Source organism: Sycon ciliatum, chromosome 2 (assembly GCF_964019385.1).
Source record: "Sycon ciliatum chromosome 2, ocSycCili1.1, whole genome shotgun sequence".
Lineage (NCBI taxonomy): Eukaryota > Metazoa > Porifera > Calcarea > Leucosolenida > Sycettidae > Sycon > Sycon ciliatum.
The window spans coordinates 34,370,874-34,390,863 of NC_088644.1; the positions used below are offsets into that span (position 1 = coordinate 34,370,874).

The 19,990-nt window shown below is 45.3% G+C and overlaps 1 protein-coding gene across 1 annotated transcript; it reads right to left on the reverse strand.

Annotated features, from left to right (window-relative positions):
• Window positions 1-17,210: 17,210 nt before the first annotated feature.
• LOC135810523 (E3 ubiquitin-protein ligase TRIM71-like) lies at window positions 17,211-19,082 on the reverse strand. The gene has a single exon (XM_065324016.1). The coding sequence runs from the start codon at window positions 19,080-19,082 to the stop codon at window positions 17,211-17,213; it is 1,872 nt and encodes a 623-aa protein (XP_065180088.1).
• Window positions 19,083-19,990: the final 908 nt, after the last annotated feature.

Genomic DNA, 19,990 nt, shown 5'->3' on the forward strand with positions numbered 1-19,990 from the left:
CTCGACAAATGAAAAAAATACAACCGACTACTAGTCCGTGCTGCTCAAATACTACAGACAGTACATGCAGCATATGCGCACAGCGTCACTCAAGCACGCGCCGGGCGTTGCACAGCCCTACATTGTAGTCCTTTTTTCTTCTTTTTTTCCATTTGTCCTGAAACTTTTTTTCTAGTCCTCACAACCACTTCGCGCAATTCGGTCCACTTGAACCAGGGGCAGGGAGTCGTATTATGTGAGGCGACACGCGGGTCACTTGTGCACAACCATGATCGACTGAACGATTCAAAATATTGCGACCTGCTCGGTGTGGGACAAGTCCGCACATAGCTAGTCCTAGACCTACAATGTACAATTATGTACAACATTGTACATGTAGGTCATAGCGCGCGGGAAATCCGTACATAGCGAGAAATCGTCGTCTTCGTCCTTTCGAGAACGTGGTCAGACTTTCGATCTCCATTGCCAAAATACAGCCATCTGTGGCCATCGCTGAGGAGTTCACTTGTTCACTGGCTTACTCACTGGATTTGCACTGCCAGTGCCACTCGAACTCTGAGGCATTTTGACCACCTAAGATGAGGACAGTAATAATATATTTTGGTAATCCTTTCTTTACAAATTGCCTCAATATTTTCTCACCTTTAGGGCAATGAAATAAATTTTTCCTCGTAACGAACTTTGACAAAATAATTTACCCTGTCCCAGTGATCTACAATACTTAAAATGCACATTTGATATTGGACCAATCCAGATAAACGAAATGACTTACAATCAAAATTACATTTTCCAAAGTTTTCCTTCACAAATAGTCACAATTTGTTCTCACCTTTAGGGCAAATTGCAATGAAGTTAATTTTTTCCTCCTAACGAACTTTGACAAACTTCGTTGCCCTGTCCCAGTGATCTACAATACTTATATTGCACATTAATTTTGTGAAATATTGGACCAACACAGATAAACGAAATGACTTACATTCGAAATTACATTTACCAAAGTTTTCCTTCACAAAGAGTCCCAATTTGTCCTCACCTTTAGGGCAATGAAGTCAATTTTTCTTCAGGACTAACATCGGCTAACAAAGTGGCGCTGTCCCAGTGATCTACAATACTTATAATTATTACACATGTGAAATATTGGGAGTCACAGAGTGAGGAAACGGCCTAAATTGAAACTTGAACTGTTCTGCCAAGTTTAATGCAGTGAACGCAGGGCTGAGAGCCCCAAAGAGCCATCCCGGAAGATCTGTGTGCCACCAACCGAACCTTCGGTGAATGTTCACAAGGTAAGAAGCTTGCACAGATAGCACACATTGGATGCTGATACAATGCACTCAGGAATGTGTGCAAATACAACAGAATTAATTCCAAATATAGTCAACAATAGCTGCCTCAACACAGTGCTATCAACCTTCCGTATTTTCCATATTTGTACGGAAAATCACTACTTTGTCCGCGCTATGGATTTTGAGAAAAATACACGGAAAATTGAACGGGATTGATCAACTATGTATAAGCATTGCAAGTGCAAGCTGAGTGATGAAAAGAAGAGAACCCAGTGGAGGTAAAACGCTGCAGTGGAGAGTCCTTAGAAAAGACTGAAAAAATATCATAATATCGCTGCACGAGATCATCCTTATAATTTATAACGTCAGCTGATTGTACTGTGGTTGATTTATACGGCGGTAAATACACACCTGCCCACACACATTCTCTAAACTGAAAAGTTTTTCTGGCACAGAGCTCTCCTTCTCACCACCACCACCACCACCACCACCACCACCACCACCACCACCACCACCACCACCACCACCACCACTACCACAACCATCAGTTCGCGCCTGGCGCCTAGTCGATGCATGGTTAGCGGTATCCGACATAGCAGGCTGGCACATCAGGTAATGCATGGCACATAGAAGATGGTAACGACATAGCTTGATTGCGACGTATATTTCGTTGTCCTGATTGTGCTGTAGCCTGAAAAAGGAAAAAAGACAATACACGCACATGACACAGACAAGTTATTACGGTTACTAATAATGCATACTGCTTGATAACAGAGAAAGAAAGTCAGTGGTCATACGAGTTTTTGGTCGTACCTGAAACGAACATCGGAGCTAAAATCTCAAGTCGACTGACGCTATGCATACACATGTACATGCATGCGATTTTCGTCCTCCATTCATTTCGGAGGGTGGAGAGGTTGTCCGAGTACGAAATGAATGATGTTTGTTTCAGGGATGACTAAACACCTTTGCAATGACTCCTTATTGCATCAATTTATCGTCTGAACTGCGCAATTGAGTCCCACTTTTGTTATGTTGGGTCCAGGTTTCAAGACTCCTGAAGTTTGAGGCAAAAAGCAGGCCGATGAAGGGACGCCAGTAGTTCAGTCTAGTCCGGTGTCATGGAGAGGGACCGATGAATCAGCAACAAGAGAATTCAATACGCATGCTACTCTTCAGTTCATTGCTGGGAAAGACTACTCGAGGCCACGTCACTCCGGCAATTCAATGTACAAATCAGCAGCAACACTTGCAAACATATTCCTGCCAGGTGACCAGCAAGTTACCAGCCATCAGCTCTTCAATTATTTCAACGGAACAAAGAGAGGAGATGGACAGATCGGAAAGTATCGTGGCAAGCTCAGGACAACACACTTCGGGCCCTATGTAACAACAGTGGAAAGTGCGTGCCATGGTATATTTTCGAAGGCATCTCAAGAACCAGCTAATGTGGACTGGGAGTCCATTTGCATCGTCCGATCAGCTGCTACAAGTGCCGTGAGCCAATGGCAAACACGTTTGATAGAGACTACTACCTCTACTGAATGCAACTTTGGCATGGCAGAGATCTACAAGCACGTTCAGGGCTCACCACGACCGTACAAAGCGTCAATAACGGTCATTTGGATTTGACCAATCAGCGCACGGCAAAACGGACCGTTTCTTGCAATTGTGGGGTGTTTTCTGAGCTGAACTTGGCTATACTCGTTGGTTTTAGACATTAGGCCATTGTGGATTCGTGTTCAGAAAGTGTGTCTTTGGAGGGTTACCGTCTCGAATTTTTCGATTCGGCTTTCGTTTGGCTGAGATCGGATGGTGAAATCACTCGAACTCGAAGGCGTGCGAACAAGTGAATGAAGACAAAATATAAAAATCGGAGACGGTGAACCGATAGAGAATTCCAAGACCTTGAAAATGAGCTATTGACGGTGAGAATCGGCCAAGTAGAACCGCTGAAGTATTTTTTTGAAGACATCAAGGTCAGCCGCGCATTCCCGCGCGCACCAACGAAACCTGGCAGCCGTGCGCATATCTGCAAGTGCAGCAAGAAAGGACGAGGAGACAGCAAGCGTTCCAAGTGAAGAGTTTACCTTCGTGTTGACTCAAGCTAAGGACTCAGGCCAGTCAAGGATCATACCAGTCACTTGTCATCATGGTCATGATTAAGGAATTCATGTGTGGCCAGGAAACTCCACACCCGCAGGGTGAATGCTGCGAGGTCAAACAGAAAAGAGTGTGCCGAGCCGTGATCAGGAAAGGTTGAGTTCTACTGACAACATTGGTTAGCTAGGAGCGGCCAAATCGTGTAGATGCCAGGACTCCAGTTCACCAGCATCTCACGGACATATCTTGGTCGACGTGCACCAGCGGATTGAGAAAAATGACCAAGATGGCTTGGAGAAAGGACGTCTTCTCCTCGTGTCTTTCCCGGCATCATACAACAAGATTCTCTTCGGCACTGGCCCTTCGCTGTACAGACTAGACCAGGGAGTCGTAAAATACTGGTATATTACAACTATACTCGTACATCGCTGTACATTGATCAGCACGAACTCGGGCGCGTAGCCGCTATGACTGCACGAACGCAGGCTGCTGGCCTGCGCGGCAATCAAAATGGTGGTCGACGCTTTTTGAATTTTGTATGGTCGTGGTGAGCCCTGTGCTACTGACGTTATCTTATCTATCAATAGAGAGGCTCCGCACTACGTAATCTTGAACGGTACGTAGTGCGGAACCTCTCGTACATAAAGTTGAGCAGCTTTACGTTAGTGGGCGGGAAAAACCCGTGAATTCGCGAGTTTGCACTCCACTTACGGAAAGTTGTCTACGTAGAGTACGTAGATAGGGCTCTGATAATGTAGCTGGTCCATAATTGGATTGGGGTGCAAATTTATGACTCTCTCCCCAGGTCGATCTGGTCGTACACTGCCGCGTTCGGAGTTGCCAAGGGCAGCTACTTGATTTGAAAACTCCGTATGGCCGTCAGGGGAAATAGCACGTCATAGTACATTCGAGACCAGCGGGAAGAAGATGCCGACGTCCACTAATTTAGTATCTGTGCACACGAATCTGCTGTGTGTGTGACTCTGTGTGTCAGCTATGACATCAACCCCTGTGGTTCCATGCCTAGCATGTAGGTCTGAACCATCCTGCAAAGTTTGAATGACGTAGGTTGAGCGATCGCTCCGCGAACCAGACTTTTTGAAATTCTCTTCATAGTATATCTTCCACCATTGAAATTTTGAATTTCTTGCTGAGAGGGGTGGCTTGCAACCTCGATATGGCTTGTTCCAGACATACTGTGAAGCGAACCCATGTTGAAGTAGTGGCGGGGATCTGCCCTGCAACTGCTACAACAAAAAATGATTCGATCTGAGAAAGGGCGAAACCACGAATCTCGGTTGAATATTGAGTATTTCGAGCCTTTTCATGACGAAGATGGAGTTCTTTTTGGAGATGGACGTCGCGGCAAAGGACATGGTGTCCGACTTCTGGCGTCTGGTGAAGCCAGGGATCATTAAATTTTGTCCAGTCAGGTCGGCAGCCTAACCGTTGGTAAGCTTGTGTTTGGATCCCGTTCTGCTCGATGTGGTACATCACAAACAATTTGATATCGCACAAATTGATCTCAGCATCGTGCGCACGGTATTTATATTCAGAAAATCCCAAAGTGTCTCTGTGTGGCCGTCCTATGCCACGAGAAACTCCAATCAGGCTCCTATGTCCTCTGCCTTCATGATTGAATGTCCACTTCGTTTGAACAACGAACACAACAATCGAGGGCGGCTTTGCAATGAAAAATACAGCTTTTGGGGCTGAAAAAAGGAAGAAAAAAACGTGCTCAGGATGAGACTCGAGTACACGCATACTCTCCCAGGAGGTGATACGCAATTTTTTGTGAAAAAATGCGTGTCGCCGACTGACCAGTAATTTCGCCTGACGGGAACACAGATGATAATGCAGTTTCCGTATGACTTTCCGTAGATCGACTACGTTTTTACTAACGTAATTGCGTTATGCGTACCCTCTCTATTACCGTAAAATCCCGCCAGTTCGCCCCGTCTCTCCCATGGGCCCCTCCCTGACTTCTTGTTACGGAAGTGATAATGGTTTCATCCCCGTATGACTATGTGAAGTGTAAGGCCATACTGTACTGCAGACGCGTCTTCAACCTGGTTGGAAATGTACGCAACAATTCCCACCCCCTTGACCAGAGATCGCACACACCCTAGGGTTTTGATGGGTTTGTACGACTCCCAGCTCTTGACTTTTGTTGGGTGTACCAGACGCACGCACAGTTTTCGTAGGGTGAGTACTTTTTCATGTAGTACTGAATGCGGCAAGCAGGACTCGCCCATCCGCCCCTCCCCAAATGGATCTACTCGAATGGTTGCGGAGGTAGGGGTGCTCTGGCGGGATTTTACGACATACACAAGCGTGCATGCGCGCACACACACACACACACACACACAATATACACACACGTACACACATACACACGAACGCACGCTATGTCGCACGTCTTGGGCATGGCTTCGTGAATACAAATAATAATTTAATGTTATAATTTATAGTATCCAAATGTTAGAGCAGCTTTACAAAACCTACCGTTTAATACTGGATCATCCTGTGACAGCTTCCTTGCAACACCCATGACTTGACCCCACTTCGTCTTGACGTCGGGAAATCGTTCACACCGGAGTTGGGACACGACTAGTTGAAATCCAGGCCCATCTGCTGCTGGGAGCAGGACAGAGCTGATGGACGTCAGCAGCGGCTGTAGAACAACCATAAACGAGTCTTCTTTCTCCACAGTCAGGCGGGACAGCAGCTTTGCAACGCAAGCTTCTTGCCTTCTGTGGGTCTTTAGCGGCTGGGATTCGGAACGCTCTGTAGAAACCATTGAGCAAGAACCGCACTCTATCAACCCACAAGTATTTCTTCCAATTCATGATTATTCGCGACTTTTTATACAGAACGCGCACCAGATCAGAAGTAACAAGGTTGAAAATGAAAGTAAATTTCAAGACAAAAATATATGTAATAACATAGAAAATAATTTTATTAAAATTAGAATTCAAACCATACCTGTGGCCCATGCCAGCACAGACTGAGCGTTCACGCCCTTTCCCAAAGGTGCTTTTTTAATTCGCACTTTAATAGCGCTTTTCACGTCCCTCAAAATATGCTGAAAAAGTGCTCTTTTTTCAGTGAAAACAGGCAAAAAGTGCTCTTTTTCAGTGAAGCATAGCCATGATACATGTTCAGATATAAACTCAAGAGGAGAAATGAATACGCACTCTTCCATTTATGGGTCCTAGAAAGGCAAACCAGGAAGTAAAGTTCAAAAACCCATTTTTACAGCATTGTGTACACCGGGTACAAGCTTCACCAACTTGTTACCCCCCCCCATGGGCCCCCAAAAAAGCGGCGTGCCAAGGCCCATCGCGATATCGAGCACTCGAAAACTGTGATCGCATGCATGAGCAAACAGATTTTAGCACTTTTTCAGCTAAAAAAGCTCAAAAAGGGCTATATTCACCAAAAAACGCAATGAAGGGCGAAAGAAACGGGCTTTTCCAAAAAGGGCCAAAAAGGGCGAAAAAAAGGGCGAGCACCTTTGGGAAAACGCTACACGCGAAGAGAACGTACATGTAGATCTACTTGTACGTCAGGCTCGTCAGCTGAGGTTAGCTTAGGATCAGGAGGTGATTCTTGGCCCGGCCATGATCTGGATCGCGATCACTGCCCATCAGCAGCACTCTCTGCCTCCATCACGATCATCAAATGCAACTATATGATAGTCTGTATCGGCTATATAGTGACCGACTGACCAGATATAAGAATATAGGCTACAGTGATATTGGTACGAAATATCAAAAGCAAAACGTATTTTATCCAGTAAAAATATCACTATAACCAATATTAACGGATGTAAGGATATATCGGATATTATGATGGCAACAAAGAATCAAAACATGCATAACACACTATAATTATTATTATCGGCTATAGTGATTGCTCAATAGTAGACGCTCTGCAGAGCATGGCAAGATCTATGCATGAGGGTCTGTACATTGTGATATTCCGACAGATCCTGAAACAGTCAAACTAAAGATTTTTTTTTTTTACTAAAAAACACAGCCCTACTAATAATCAGGGGAAGAGGACAACTGAAGTGACACTGGACAACAAGACAAAGGGGAGTAGGGGCGATGTGCCGATATGGTTGGCGAGGCTCATCCGACCGGAGGTCTCGGAATCATAGCCTACGGCCAGGCATCGATAGGAATGCGGCTAGGGAGGGAGGGAGATCAAGTGAGAAAGAGAAAGAGAGAGAGAGAGAGGGAGAGGGAGAGAGAGAGAGAGAGAGAAATAGCACTATCATTATCACTCAGGCTGCAATAGACATATTCATAAATGACATTATCTTCAATACCCATGAGCTACACTGTATATATTCTTTTTTACTCTCTTTCTCACTCCTGTGTGCAGCCACACCATGCGTGCCCCCCTCCCTAACACACCTCAGTCACATGCACACCCACATACACACGCACACAGCAACAACAAACAGCCTCTGCGGGGACAGCAGCAACAGCAAGAAGAAAAAGAATCACTTACACTTGCAAAGCAAGAAGAAAAGAATGACGCAGCCGGAGCGCATGCTCCTAATATCTCGCATTTGCGAGCAGCACATGTTACGTCATGCAAAAGAAAGACAAAAAAGAACTACATTTCTCGTTTCTTTCCTACGTCAGCCAACGAGAAATGAGGCATTTACATGTATGATATAATTATCACTATTATTATTATCATCGTTCTAGCTCATTTTTTCCCCTGTCATAGTCCTGTCATAGTCCTGTTCATCATGTCCAGCATAAGCGAAGTTGTGGATCATGCTTGCATGGTTGACTCCAACGCGTACATGCAAGTAATAATAATAATATAGTAATATAGTGATAACTTTAAAATACATGTAGCAATAATATCAAAGGCCCTATTTTTTTACTTTCTTCAAGTTGCGTATTTTTATGTTGATACATGTACATGTACATGTACAAACAATAGGAGGACAGAGAAAGTGTTTTTACTCCGAGTTTCACGCATTAAGCGATCATCAGAAAACAGTAATGAGAAATCTGGATCAGTATTGGTTTATATACTCACAAAGCAAAGTGTAAATAGCTGCAGCATGGCGCAAATCTAAAAGTTGTGAATGGCAGCAGTGCAAAGCGTGAATGACTGCATCATGAGGCAAATCCAAAAGTGAAAGTGTGAATGACAGCAGTGGTGGAAGGTGACAACCACTGGAGCCGGTTGTCTCTTGCTTATTTAGGTGATGACTGTGGATGGTTTGAAGTACCGAAGGAAGTACCTATTCTCGTGGCGACACTTTGACACAAGCTCACTCCTTTTGTTGAGAGAGAGGTGCTTGGGTGCTTGCGCGATTGCCAATTTTTCCGCCAGGCACAGGTTGCACCTTTTGCTTTTGTTGCTGTAGGCCGCTGCTCTGCGGTGTATCGCCCATTGAATGCTGCATGCCTTCCCTTCATCCTTTTTGGTCCAGACGTACTGCGATAGGCGGGTGTCCTTCTCGTGTTGTCTGTGGTGGAATGAGGATTGGTGGTTATTGTAGCGTTGTTTGAATGTTGTTGCTGTTAATCCAGTATACTCCTTCTTCTCCATACCTGCATTACTGTTTTCTGATGATCGCTTAGTGCGTGAAACTCGGAGTAAAAACACTTTCTCTGTCCTCCTATTGTTTGAACCAGCTCTACCACTCGGTATTGAGCACTCTCTTGGACAGCCTGGAACCTCTCTGTTTTACATGTACAGTACATGTACATGTACATGTACATGTACATGTACATAACATAATTTTTATGGAAATGCGGGCATTGTCAACTATGCAGTATGCTAATTTGTCAAAACGCCATGCTGGAAGTATTTCCTTGCCTTTCATGCGTCGATCGAAAAAAAATCGATCATATCGCATAATTATTGTTAGGCATCGGTTATAGTGATAAAATCACGGAAATCAAAAGGGTACGCTATAGCCGATACAGACTGTACTTGGAAAAGTAGTTCGTTCTTCTTCTTCTTTTCGAGCTACGATTTCCCACGATCCTGGACGAGTCTGTTCCCCCCCGGAGTGCACACTCCCATGGCATACATGTACATGTAAGTACGCGGAATACATGTACATGTAGGTGGTTTATAACTCAGGGCGCGCACCCGGGATATCTGAGGGAAAAGTGGGAGAAAGTGCCGCGAGTCAATCATAGTCGGCACGGAACTTCCGGAAGGCCTCGTATCGCCTCCCGGGTATACGACTCCCTGCCTACAACTAGGGTCCAGCGAATAATGCCGGCATTATATTCGGCATTATACGACTATCCGAGCATCAGAGCATTATGGAGCATTAGAAAGGAACAAAACGAGCATTATGTGAGGTTTGAACGGCATACCGAGTTTCATACTGGATAATATTGGGAAATCCCAGGTTTTTGGTAACAATCGGCTACAATCATGATCATGAGATGTTGTCTGATGATTGGTTTTGCCATGAAAATCTGAGTAACAACGAAACAGCCCTATTTTACTCCTTTTGTGTACCTCTTGCGTACTACGCTCCGCCCATTCCGGGCATTTGAGCACTATGCGTTGTACCAGCGCTTGACGTTGTGATTGTGTAGACACGTAACACCTTTAGCACTAACGCTACATAACTATTGCTACATAAAAACGTTATGATTGTAGCGATGTGGTCAGGTAAATGTATACAAGCCATTTGTGAAGCATGCCTGTTGCCCCCGTAGGCGACGTTGGCGACAAGCAACACCCGTCGTATGCAACTTACTTTGCATCCACTGCTACACTTTCTGTAGTCTGGGCTTCATGTATGACTAACACTGCTATTGATGTATTGACTTTCAGTCGGCTCCAGTTACAACTGCCGGTACACATGATACATGAACTGTCTGACCCCTTTCATGCATTCGTATGCAGCTGTCATCTAACACCGGCACCGCTTTTGTCATCTACTTGTATTAGTATGTATCTTTTGCCGCTACGCTAGCCTAGGATCGGGATTGTAGTCCGTGATCCATAGGCGTAGAGGGGGCTTGTTTTTCCTTGGTGTGTTAGAGTTTTAGGTTCCTGCTTCGGTGGTGCAGGTCACTAGTTTTTGGTCATTCTTGTTTTAGTATGAGTTAGCTGTTGTGTCATGTTTGGCATGAGAATGAAAGAGTAATAATACAGTCTTCTAATACTACAGTAACGACGTTACGTTTGTGGAATGGTGAATCAAGACGAGAGGTAAAAACATTGGTCCTTCGAGAGCCGGATTCGAACCAGCCGGACGGAAAGATAATGGACGTCGACAAGCGGCACAGTGAACAGGTCAGGCGATCTCAACGTGAGACCAAAGGCCGGAAAGTGAAGCCGACTTGTTGCAGCAGGAGCGACAATATCAGTAACGTTGTCGCAGGCAGCGTCGCGGAGGAAACCGAAAGTATCTCCTCCTCGACACTGGGCCGATTCTCGAGTGTTTCTCGACGCTCTTCGAGCAGTGCTGCTGAAGCCAGGAAGCGGAAAGCGGAGCTGGTGGCAGCGCAGCGTGTGGCTGCACTTGAAGAGGAGGCGAGAAGCCATAGGCTGGAAAGCGAGAAGAGACTCTCCAATCTCCAGCTCGCCGCGGACCTGGCGGCGATTCAGGCCGACGAGGAGGTCGACAACGGAGGCACAGCAGCACCCGTGCTCGACTACGGCCACAGCGAGAGGGCAATGGACATGCAGGAGTCACACTACTTCGTGAGGGACGGTGAAGAACCAGTATCTGCTCAAGACGCAGAACAGCACCCACAGCACGAGGAGGTCGAAGTGACTCAAAGTGTCATGCCAGCCCAGGGGTACACGGACAGTGACCCACATGACGCGGCTACTCCAGCAGTAATTCCAGCCACCAGCCTTGTGCAGCCTCTGTGTGCTGCGGAGATAAGGATCCAGGAGTTGGAGGGGCAGCTGAAGTTATGCCGACAGAACATATAGTGCTCGGTTTGGGGCAAAAATGGAAGAAAGTCTGCACATTGTCAAACTTCCAGGAAATCATGCATATCGTCGATCTGCATCTGAAGTTGCCACCTTATCTCTCACGAGCTCCGCCACTTCTTAGCACTATAAGACATGATCGCTTCTCCATTGATTGCTCTCCATTCTAACTTTGATGCAGGGTTGTGGCAGAATAGTCGGTGTATCAAATCCCTCCCCTAATTATCCATGTAGTGAGAGATGAAACCATTATTGCAGGTAGTCATTCATTGTTGGGATGAAGTTAATCTTGGCAAATAGTATTCCTGCCTGCAGACAAGCTGTCACTGCGTCCACTCTGTGAATAATGTCTTCATCTGAACACCAGACGTGAGGCCAGCTCCTGAGGTCCGATCTCAGATGGAGAGCCCTCCCATTTGCGGAAATCCTGAAAACACGTGGTCAGTTATTTTGCCACTCTACATTCTTTGCTTGTGCTCTCATCTTCTCCTTGAGATGGTGTGTAGACGTATGGCTTGCCACAATACTCTTCCTTTCTGATAGCACTTGACTGTAAGCCTAGCATTACAACCGTCCACAACTAACTGTACGTGCTTCATCAGGAAAGCAAGACAGGCGCTGCTGAGCAATCGACTTGGTACTGAGTCCATGAGAAATTCTAGTTCTTTTCGAGCCTCCTGAGCTGGACTCGGCAACGGCAGTTTTTTTGGAACGAGCTCTTTCTGTTTATAGCCGCTCCTTCATCCTGGTCCAAACTTAGCAATGCAACAGTGTATACTTCAGTATCGCTAGAGATGCTATCGCCAGAGCCTCTGGCACAACTAGAAAAATCTTCTTCGTCTGTTTGAAATTCACTTCGCGTAAATAATTTCTCCGGATTTGTGTCACTTGAACTGCCTCGGCCTCGGTTGGGCATGCTTCACAAATGGCTTCATTTACCTGACCACATCGCTACAGTCATAACATATTTATGTAGCAATAGTTACTAGTATGTAGCGCTAGTTGTGAAGGTGTTAAGTGTCTACACAATCACAAAGTCAAGCGCCGGTACAATGCATAGTGCTCAAATGCCCGGAATGGGCGGAGCGTAGTACGGAAGGGGTACACAAAAGGAGTAAGATAGGGCTGTTTCGTTGTTACTCAGAGTTTCATGGCAAAAACCAATCATCAGACAACATCTCATGATCATGATTGTAGCCGATTGTTCCCAAAACCTGGGATTTCCCGATATCATCCACTATGAAACTCGTTTATGCCATTCAAACCTCACATAATGCTCGTTTTGTTCCTTTGTAATGCTCCATAATGCTCTGATGCTCGGATAGTCGTATAATGCCGAATATAATGCCGGCATTATCCGCTGGACCCTACGACACACACACACACACACACACACACACACACACACACACACACACACACACACACACACACACAAATACACACACATGCACACTCACACACATCCTAGACCTTAGTTGGTCGATAGTGAAGCTACACAGGTCCGCCAGAACCGGTCCAGTTGGTCAGATCATCACTGGACCAACTTGTTGGCCATCAACGTGTGTTTACTGCTGATGAGGTTATGCGTACCCACTATATCATACACAAACTGTATGAAAGATCATGGCATGGCCGGACCAATCATAACTGCTTCCAGCGGTCTTGCTACAGCAGAAGCCCAGGCAGCTTCTGCTGGGATTGCACCATTCAACAGCTTGGAAGGCTAAAGAATTGATCGCTTCTCTTTAGATAAGCATACACCACATATCTTTTCGAAGTGTTTTTTCACTGTTCACCATGGCTGACCCAACTCACTGTCTGTACAGTTACCAGTGTGGCTGCTGTATCAACACCATCAAAACAATGTTATCTTTCGCATTGATACTTGTGCACCCATGGAAAATATTATTGTCCCTCCACATTGACAACAGTCATAGAAATTTGGACATTACACAAGAAGAACACAGCCTGTTCCCATGGAGCAGTCAGTCTATCATCGGTAAGAGCATCAAGGTGATCTCATTACATGTACACCATTGCCGCATACCATGTACTGGTCACAAGAGCATGCGTACATCATTACTTTCCGAATTCCTTCCCTCCGCTACTTTCTAGCTCAGTGTATCTATCAAACCCCTTTGGGTGTGGGTTGGTTGGTGACTCCTACACCTTTCAATACGGAGAGGGAGGTTGGTCTATACAATCAACATGCAAGACCGTAAATTTCACTGCTGTTGTTCTTGGTGTTATATCTCTAACTTAGCTTTTCTATAATAGTTCAATTTTGTTTCAGTGTCCTTTAGTACAACGATGATGCAAGACCGTTTCCCACTTTCTCGTCATCGTCTCATGCAGTTGCCTCCTTTACAAAATTTCAGCAGGTCAGTGAGGAAAAAGACAACAAACACAATAGTGGTGAAAGAAACAGTGGGCGGTTGAAATGCACACGTATAGCTCATTGATTATCATAAATGCAACGTAGAAAATGACTCCCTAGTTCTTTGGAGCCAACCACAGCAGAAATAAACACAATAACAAACAGAGTAGGAAACAGAATCAATGGAAACGTCAGGAAATGTAGTGACTAAACACATTCACCAGTTAACTATGATAATAAACACTAGGCTGTTATATACATAACAAATTAAGGAACTAGAACGAACAGCATGACGATTGTTATAAACTAGAAGAGAGCAAGACAGCGAGCATCCTCTACACAGCAGATAGGGTGCAACACATTGCAGAGTAGCTAGGCCATGAGGGGTACTGGCTCACTCACTCTGGATTCTGATGCCTTCCTCTCTCACACACAATTATAGCAATAAAAACTGCTTTATGGCAGTTTTCTAAAAAGTTATTGTGTTCTAGTCCATGGACCTCGTCTAAAAAGTAAGAAATTAACGAAATGTGATAGCCGAAAATTAAAATTTCACACAAAACCTCACAATGATCACGACACTTGAAGATCTAATAGTACGGCTTTCAACACTTGTTTATTCCGACACTTGTACAAGTACATGTACTGCGCCAACATGCTTGCATATGAAAGAGGACCACGAGGGGAAAAGGTCGCCTCGCATCTTGTGTGTGATTATTGTGAGGTTTTGTGTGAAATTTTAATTTTCGGCTATCACATTTCGTTAATTTCTTACTTTTTAGACGAGGTCCATGGACTAGAACACAATAACTTTTTAGAAAACTGCCATAAAGCAGTTTTTATTGCTATAATTTCTTGTTTTTTTTTGGCTAAAGGATATGATTGTGTAACCAACGGAATGCCGTAATGATGGCCTACATGTAGCGCCTCTGCATGATATTATTATTATTTTATTTATTTTACTAGGATGTTTCCCCCCATTCCTATGTTCTTCTTACGGGAGCCCCTATGTGTATCATATCAAATTCAATACCGTATTATACGCATTGATGTGCAAGCCTTTTCTTGCAGAAAATGGAACTAGTCTTGCATTATGTATTCATGTTCTTCTGCAGGGGAATCATATGGGTCGTGGCGGTGATACTTTTTTTATACGCAAGTCATTCTGTGGATGTTGCAGAATTTCATGACTCATAAAATTGTCTTGTCTTTCAGAAAATTCAGATGTCCACACCCTAAATCACATTTACTTGAGAATTGTAACCAGGTGTGTGCCGCAGATGTTTTGTTGATTCTGTGTTTATAATAATATATTGTAGTCATGGGTTGTCGTGATAAGGTCATCCGGCATCATATTGTAGTGAAATCGTAATCCTGTTGATGTCGATAAAACTTTTGGAAGCAGTTCAATGACTTCAAAGTGTTACAAGTCAACGATTGTCTAAAACAACACAGCAAAGTAGGAACAATAAACATGCATTAAAATGTAAACAAATACATCGCTGAGTCCGACACCTCGTTCCAACAACTACACTGATCCTGAGGATATAAGGGGCAAGGATATATGGTTTTAGGTACTGAGAGATAAACAAGGCACTCCATAATAGTAAAATGTTACACGACTTCGGGGGAGTATGAATGATATCCAGTCAAACCTCTTTAGGACGAACATCAAGGGACCGATGGCATTTGTTCTGTGAGTTTGTGTTAACCCTATTTTATAACGAGTGAATACAATTATTTCTCTAATAGAGACACGAATAGATTTCTTCTACAGCGAAAGATTCTAAGCCAGACCAAACCATTGACTCGTCTTTTATGAAACAAATGAGTCACTGAACCTTTCTTTAGCAACATGACGGCAACTGAAACAACAACAGAGAAAACACGATACATGTATAGCACATTCTTGCAGGTACTACAAACAGACTGCAGATCGTAATTCTTGCTCTACCGGCACGCAACTTTATTTGGGGCAGTGCAATCTCGGCGCTACTCACAAATCAAACAGCCCAGACTCGAGTTAACAAATCCAATCGTACGAGATTTTCACGAGACGAGACTGCACCCATTGGCTTGTTTCGTATGAAGCAAACAAGTCACTGAATGCATGAACCTCTCCATAATGGAGATTTTTTCTGATATGCGAATGTATTTTGCATACTAGTACTCGGCCAATGCGTCTTTGAACCTTTCCCTCCAGATTGGGAACTGCCAACGATGCTATGCCACTGCAAAATTCAGATTCTACCCTATGATCGGAGCACGGAATGCCGGAAGCAATCATGACCAGTGCCTTACTTGTAACGTACCAATGTACAATGAACATGAGTATTTCGACAACACATCTATTTAAAGCCTCAGCAGCAACATAAGCCTTACCGTCAAGAAGGTGAACTTGCGTTCTTCGCACACTGTTGGCAAGGGCAAAGAGAAACGAATGGATCTAAATCCGAATAAAATCAGCAAACGTTTCCGTAAATGAAAGGGTGAGCATAAGCAAATGAATCGAAGGAAGCTGGTCAACTCAGAGATCACCTGTCAGCGAAAGAGATCCTGTCAGCTTTTCCATTATTTATTGCATTCCGCCCAAAATCAGCACACTTTTCGTAAATAAAAGAACACAAGCAAATGAATCAAAGGGAACTGGTCAACTCACCTGTCATTGAGTAATATTCCGCGAAAGGAGGTCTCAGCAGCACCGAAACGAAATAAGCCAGGCCAGGAGACGAAATATCCGAAACAGCTCATACAAGAAGCAGTTCCAAAGAAGGAAGTTCCTCGCGCACGCACATCCGAACACGGACTGCACATGCAACGCAATGTCTGCCGTGCACGTGCACAGCACTCGGCTACCACCCGTTGGTAGATCTGATACCGAGCACTTTACGTAGAGACTTAAGTAGCCTAAGTGAAATACCGAGCACCTTACGTAGAAACTTACGTAGCATAGCGATGTCGTTTTTTCTGCCATGTGAACACAATAATAGAAAAGCTGACAGGATCGCTTTTCTAAATACAATACAATACAATATGCCCATCCAGAGATGATAGCAGGTCCCAAAGGGACCAACAGTGTTCAAGTCACGAGCAGAATTGAGCGTGGCGAGTCAAGTCCTGGCGACGGCGATAGAGCGTTCCACAAGTGCAAACAAAGTCTAAGGTGACGGGCTCAGTCGGAGGAATGGTGCTGCATGCTGCCACAACACAAACACACACACACACACACACACACACACACTGCACACATACACATACACATATGCACGCACACACGCACGCACACACACACACACACACACACACACACACACTACTACTACTACTACTACTACTACTAGTAGTAGTAGTAGTACACATACACATATGCACGCACACACGCACGCACACACACACACACACACACACACACACACATACACACACACACACACACACACATATAATATGCACGCATAACCGCATTCTTTTGAATCAAGAAGCTTGAAGCTTCACAAAATAGTAACTTGATCTCCACTGAACTTAAGGCTGATGTAGAGGTAGAGTTCCCCTGTCAAGTTGGTCAGTGTTTCGGTTGCTCCAGTACGCTCATGACGACCGACTAACGTGTGATTGTCACAATCCAATGTCATGTGAATGACGTCACCGGCTCGCCATGGCTGACCCAGTGCACTGCCCGTCCAGTGAACATAGCCTGAGGTGTCGTGGCTGAACCATCCAAAAGAGGCTGTCTCTCCATTGTGAAAGGTGTCTAGTCGTGGATATTGGGCATTACAGAAGAAGAACAATTGCCGAACGTCACCAGCAGTGATTCGATCAAGACGGAGGGATATCTCGTGTTTGCCGCTACTCCATTTCTTCACGCCACATACTGACCTCCAGTTCCCGGTAGAAGTAGCTCCACGAGTAACCGTTCGGTAGTTGTTTGACAGTGCAAGATCAGCATGACATTGGCCGGGATTAAACTGTAGTAGAAGATCCACGATGGTAACCGTTGCGGGACTTCCAGCTACATGGTGATCTCCAATCATGGCTGATGGCTGCACTGAACCCTTCTTTCCGGTCGTTTTGTACGTTGCAATCATGTTAGTTCCTTCATGAGGACTACTGCCGGGCATCATCACAGGCTGAATTGTGTCGGTGGTGTTGTCTGCAGATGTTACTTCAACGTGAACACCAGACAAATGTGCCTCCGTCACAGCCAGACTATCACCGTGGGCATTCCTTGGCTCAATGACCACAGTAAGGTCGTCTCCCTCCTCAACACGGGCTGCAGTAGTCATGCTACTCTTCTCCGATGACAGCATACCAATTTCACTCACCACACCAGTTCTGGCAATGGCCGCAGTGAGTTCCTCAACGTGGTATGGCGAAAACAATAGAGTTCCCGGAGCAAACGCCGTCACATCTCTCTCGAACGCACCAATCGCATTCTTCGCTGCTTCCTCCAGCCATCCACTCATCTTCAAGAAATTCACATCCTCATTGCAGTTCTCTGCCAGATGTTGAACTTTCTTGCTATACGATGCACCAACAAGTACCTGCAGCTTCTGCTCTTCAAGGGGAAGAAAATGTGACAACTGCAATCGATCCACCTCATTCACAAGCTCCTGCTGACGGTTTTCGATGGCTCTCTTAAGGCCACCAAAAACGTCGTTGATATGGGAGGACACAGTTTCAGTGTCATCACGGAGTCCACTCAGTGCTGCTTCAGACTTCTTGATCGACTCGTCAAAAACACTGCCACTTCCATGTGATGTGCTAGTCAGCTTGGCTTTCAAGGACTGACGAATGCTAGAAGATGCATCAGTGATAGTCTGCACATTGTGAGCAGCATGATCGCCACTGCTTAGACATTGCTTGCACACTAGCTGCTCACAACTCAAGCAGTACGAACACTGTACAAACGAGGGGTGGAATGAGCATTTGTGCTGGCTGGCTGGAGTGTTACCACCTGTACGTTCTGCAGCCTCACTGAGCGACACAAGAGTGTGTTTGTACGACCTGCGAGATACAGGGTGACCCTCTGCGTGGATAGCACAGAAATTGTCACCACAGTCCATGCAAACAGCCACTGCTGCAGTATCCTCAGCACATTCATCACACAACTTCTCACGGCCAGCACTTGCAACTGCTACCTCCTCTTGAAACCCATCACTAGACACATCACTGTCTGGCAGGTACTGTAGCAAGGGCACACCAGTAGTCGATGCTGGAGTAACTCTTCCACATTCAGGACATCCCACAGAGCCCTTGCCATTGATGTATTTTTCCAAACACTCCACACACAACGAGTGAAGACACTTTAGCAGCTTGCCATGCTTACTACTACTTCTACAAGATCCGCACTCTGGTCTGGACATGGCTAATCAACACAGCTGCACACACACACACAACACCCTGACCAGTACTAGATCAAGGTAGATACACCAACACAGAACACTCTCAACTCGAAGACAAAGTCACCATGGTCACTGTACGTAGATCTACTCAGTACCAGTATGGCACTACAGTCATGTACGTACATGCACCAAGCCTAATCGATTTATTTGGTAAAAATGATTTTTAATTCATCCACAAATGTTTTACCACCAGCTGCTTAGCTACATGTAGGATTGATAGATCGCACTGCATGCAGCAGACAGCAATGGACCGCGTACGGTCCTGGTCCGTATGCGTGTTCGAGGTACATTGAAAAAATAAAGGACCGTGCTTATAATAATTATCTCTAATATTAGAGATAAGACGGTAGTTGGTGGTCCGAGTGTTCAAAACCATTTGAACTTCATACTGTTCGTCTTCTTTTTGACATGCTCTCTTTCCATCGTCCTTAGCTTTTTGTTTGTTGTAAGCTGTTTCGGCTTTATCCTATACTGTAGCGACCTGACTCACTGACTGTTACGTCATTCTACATGCGCATGCGCAAGAAATAAAATCATTCTCTTTGGTCACAACTTCTTCGTTGTCCGGTTGGCCAAAGTAGCCGTCGTCTAGGGCCCGACGTAAAACCCTAAATTGGTGACCCTGACGCTGCGCTCTTCGGAGTTTTGAGCATGCCATCCCTGAGCTCGGCCCGCCGCAGTTTCCTGCTCGCCTCAACTCTCGGGATCCCGTCAATCGCCGGCTGTTGACGTAAAACTTGAGCCTCACCACCACTCGTCACTGGATCCGCCTCGGAGCTGCTGTGGCCCCTGCCACCCTCCCCGGCCCACCTGGATACCCCGCTATCCTGCCACGGCATCGTCCAGTCGTCGTCGTCGTCCGTATTCGT

Excerpts from the sequence above, each read along its gene's own strand:
- LOC135810523 (XM_065324016.1), bottom strand. The coding sequence starts at position 19,082 with ATGTCCAGACCAGAGTGCGGATCTTGTAGAAGTAGTAGTAAGCATGGC.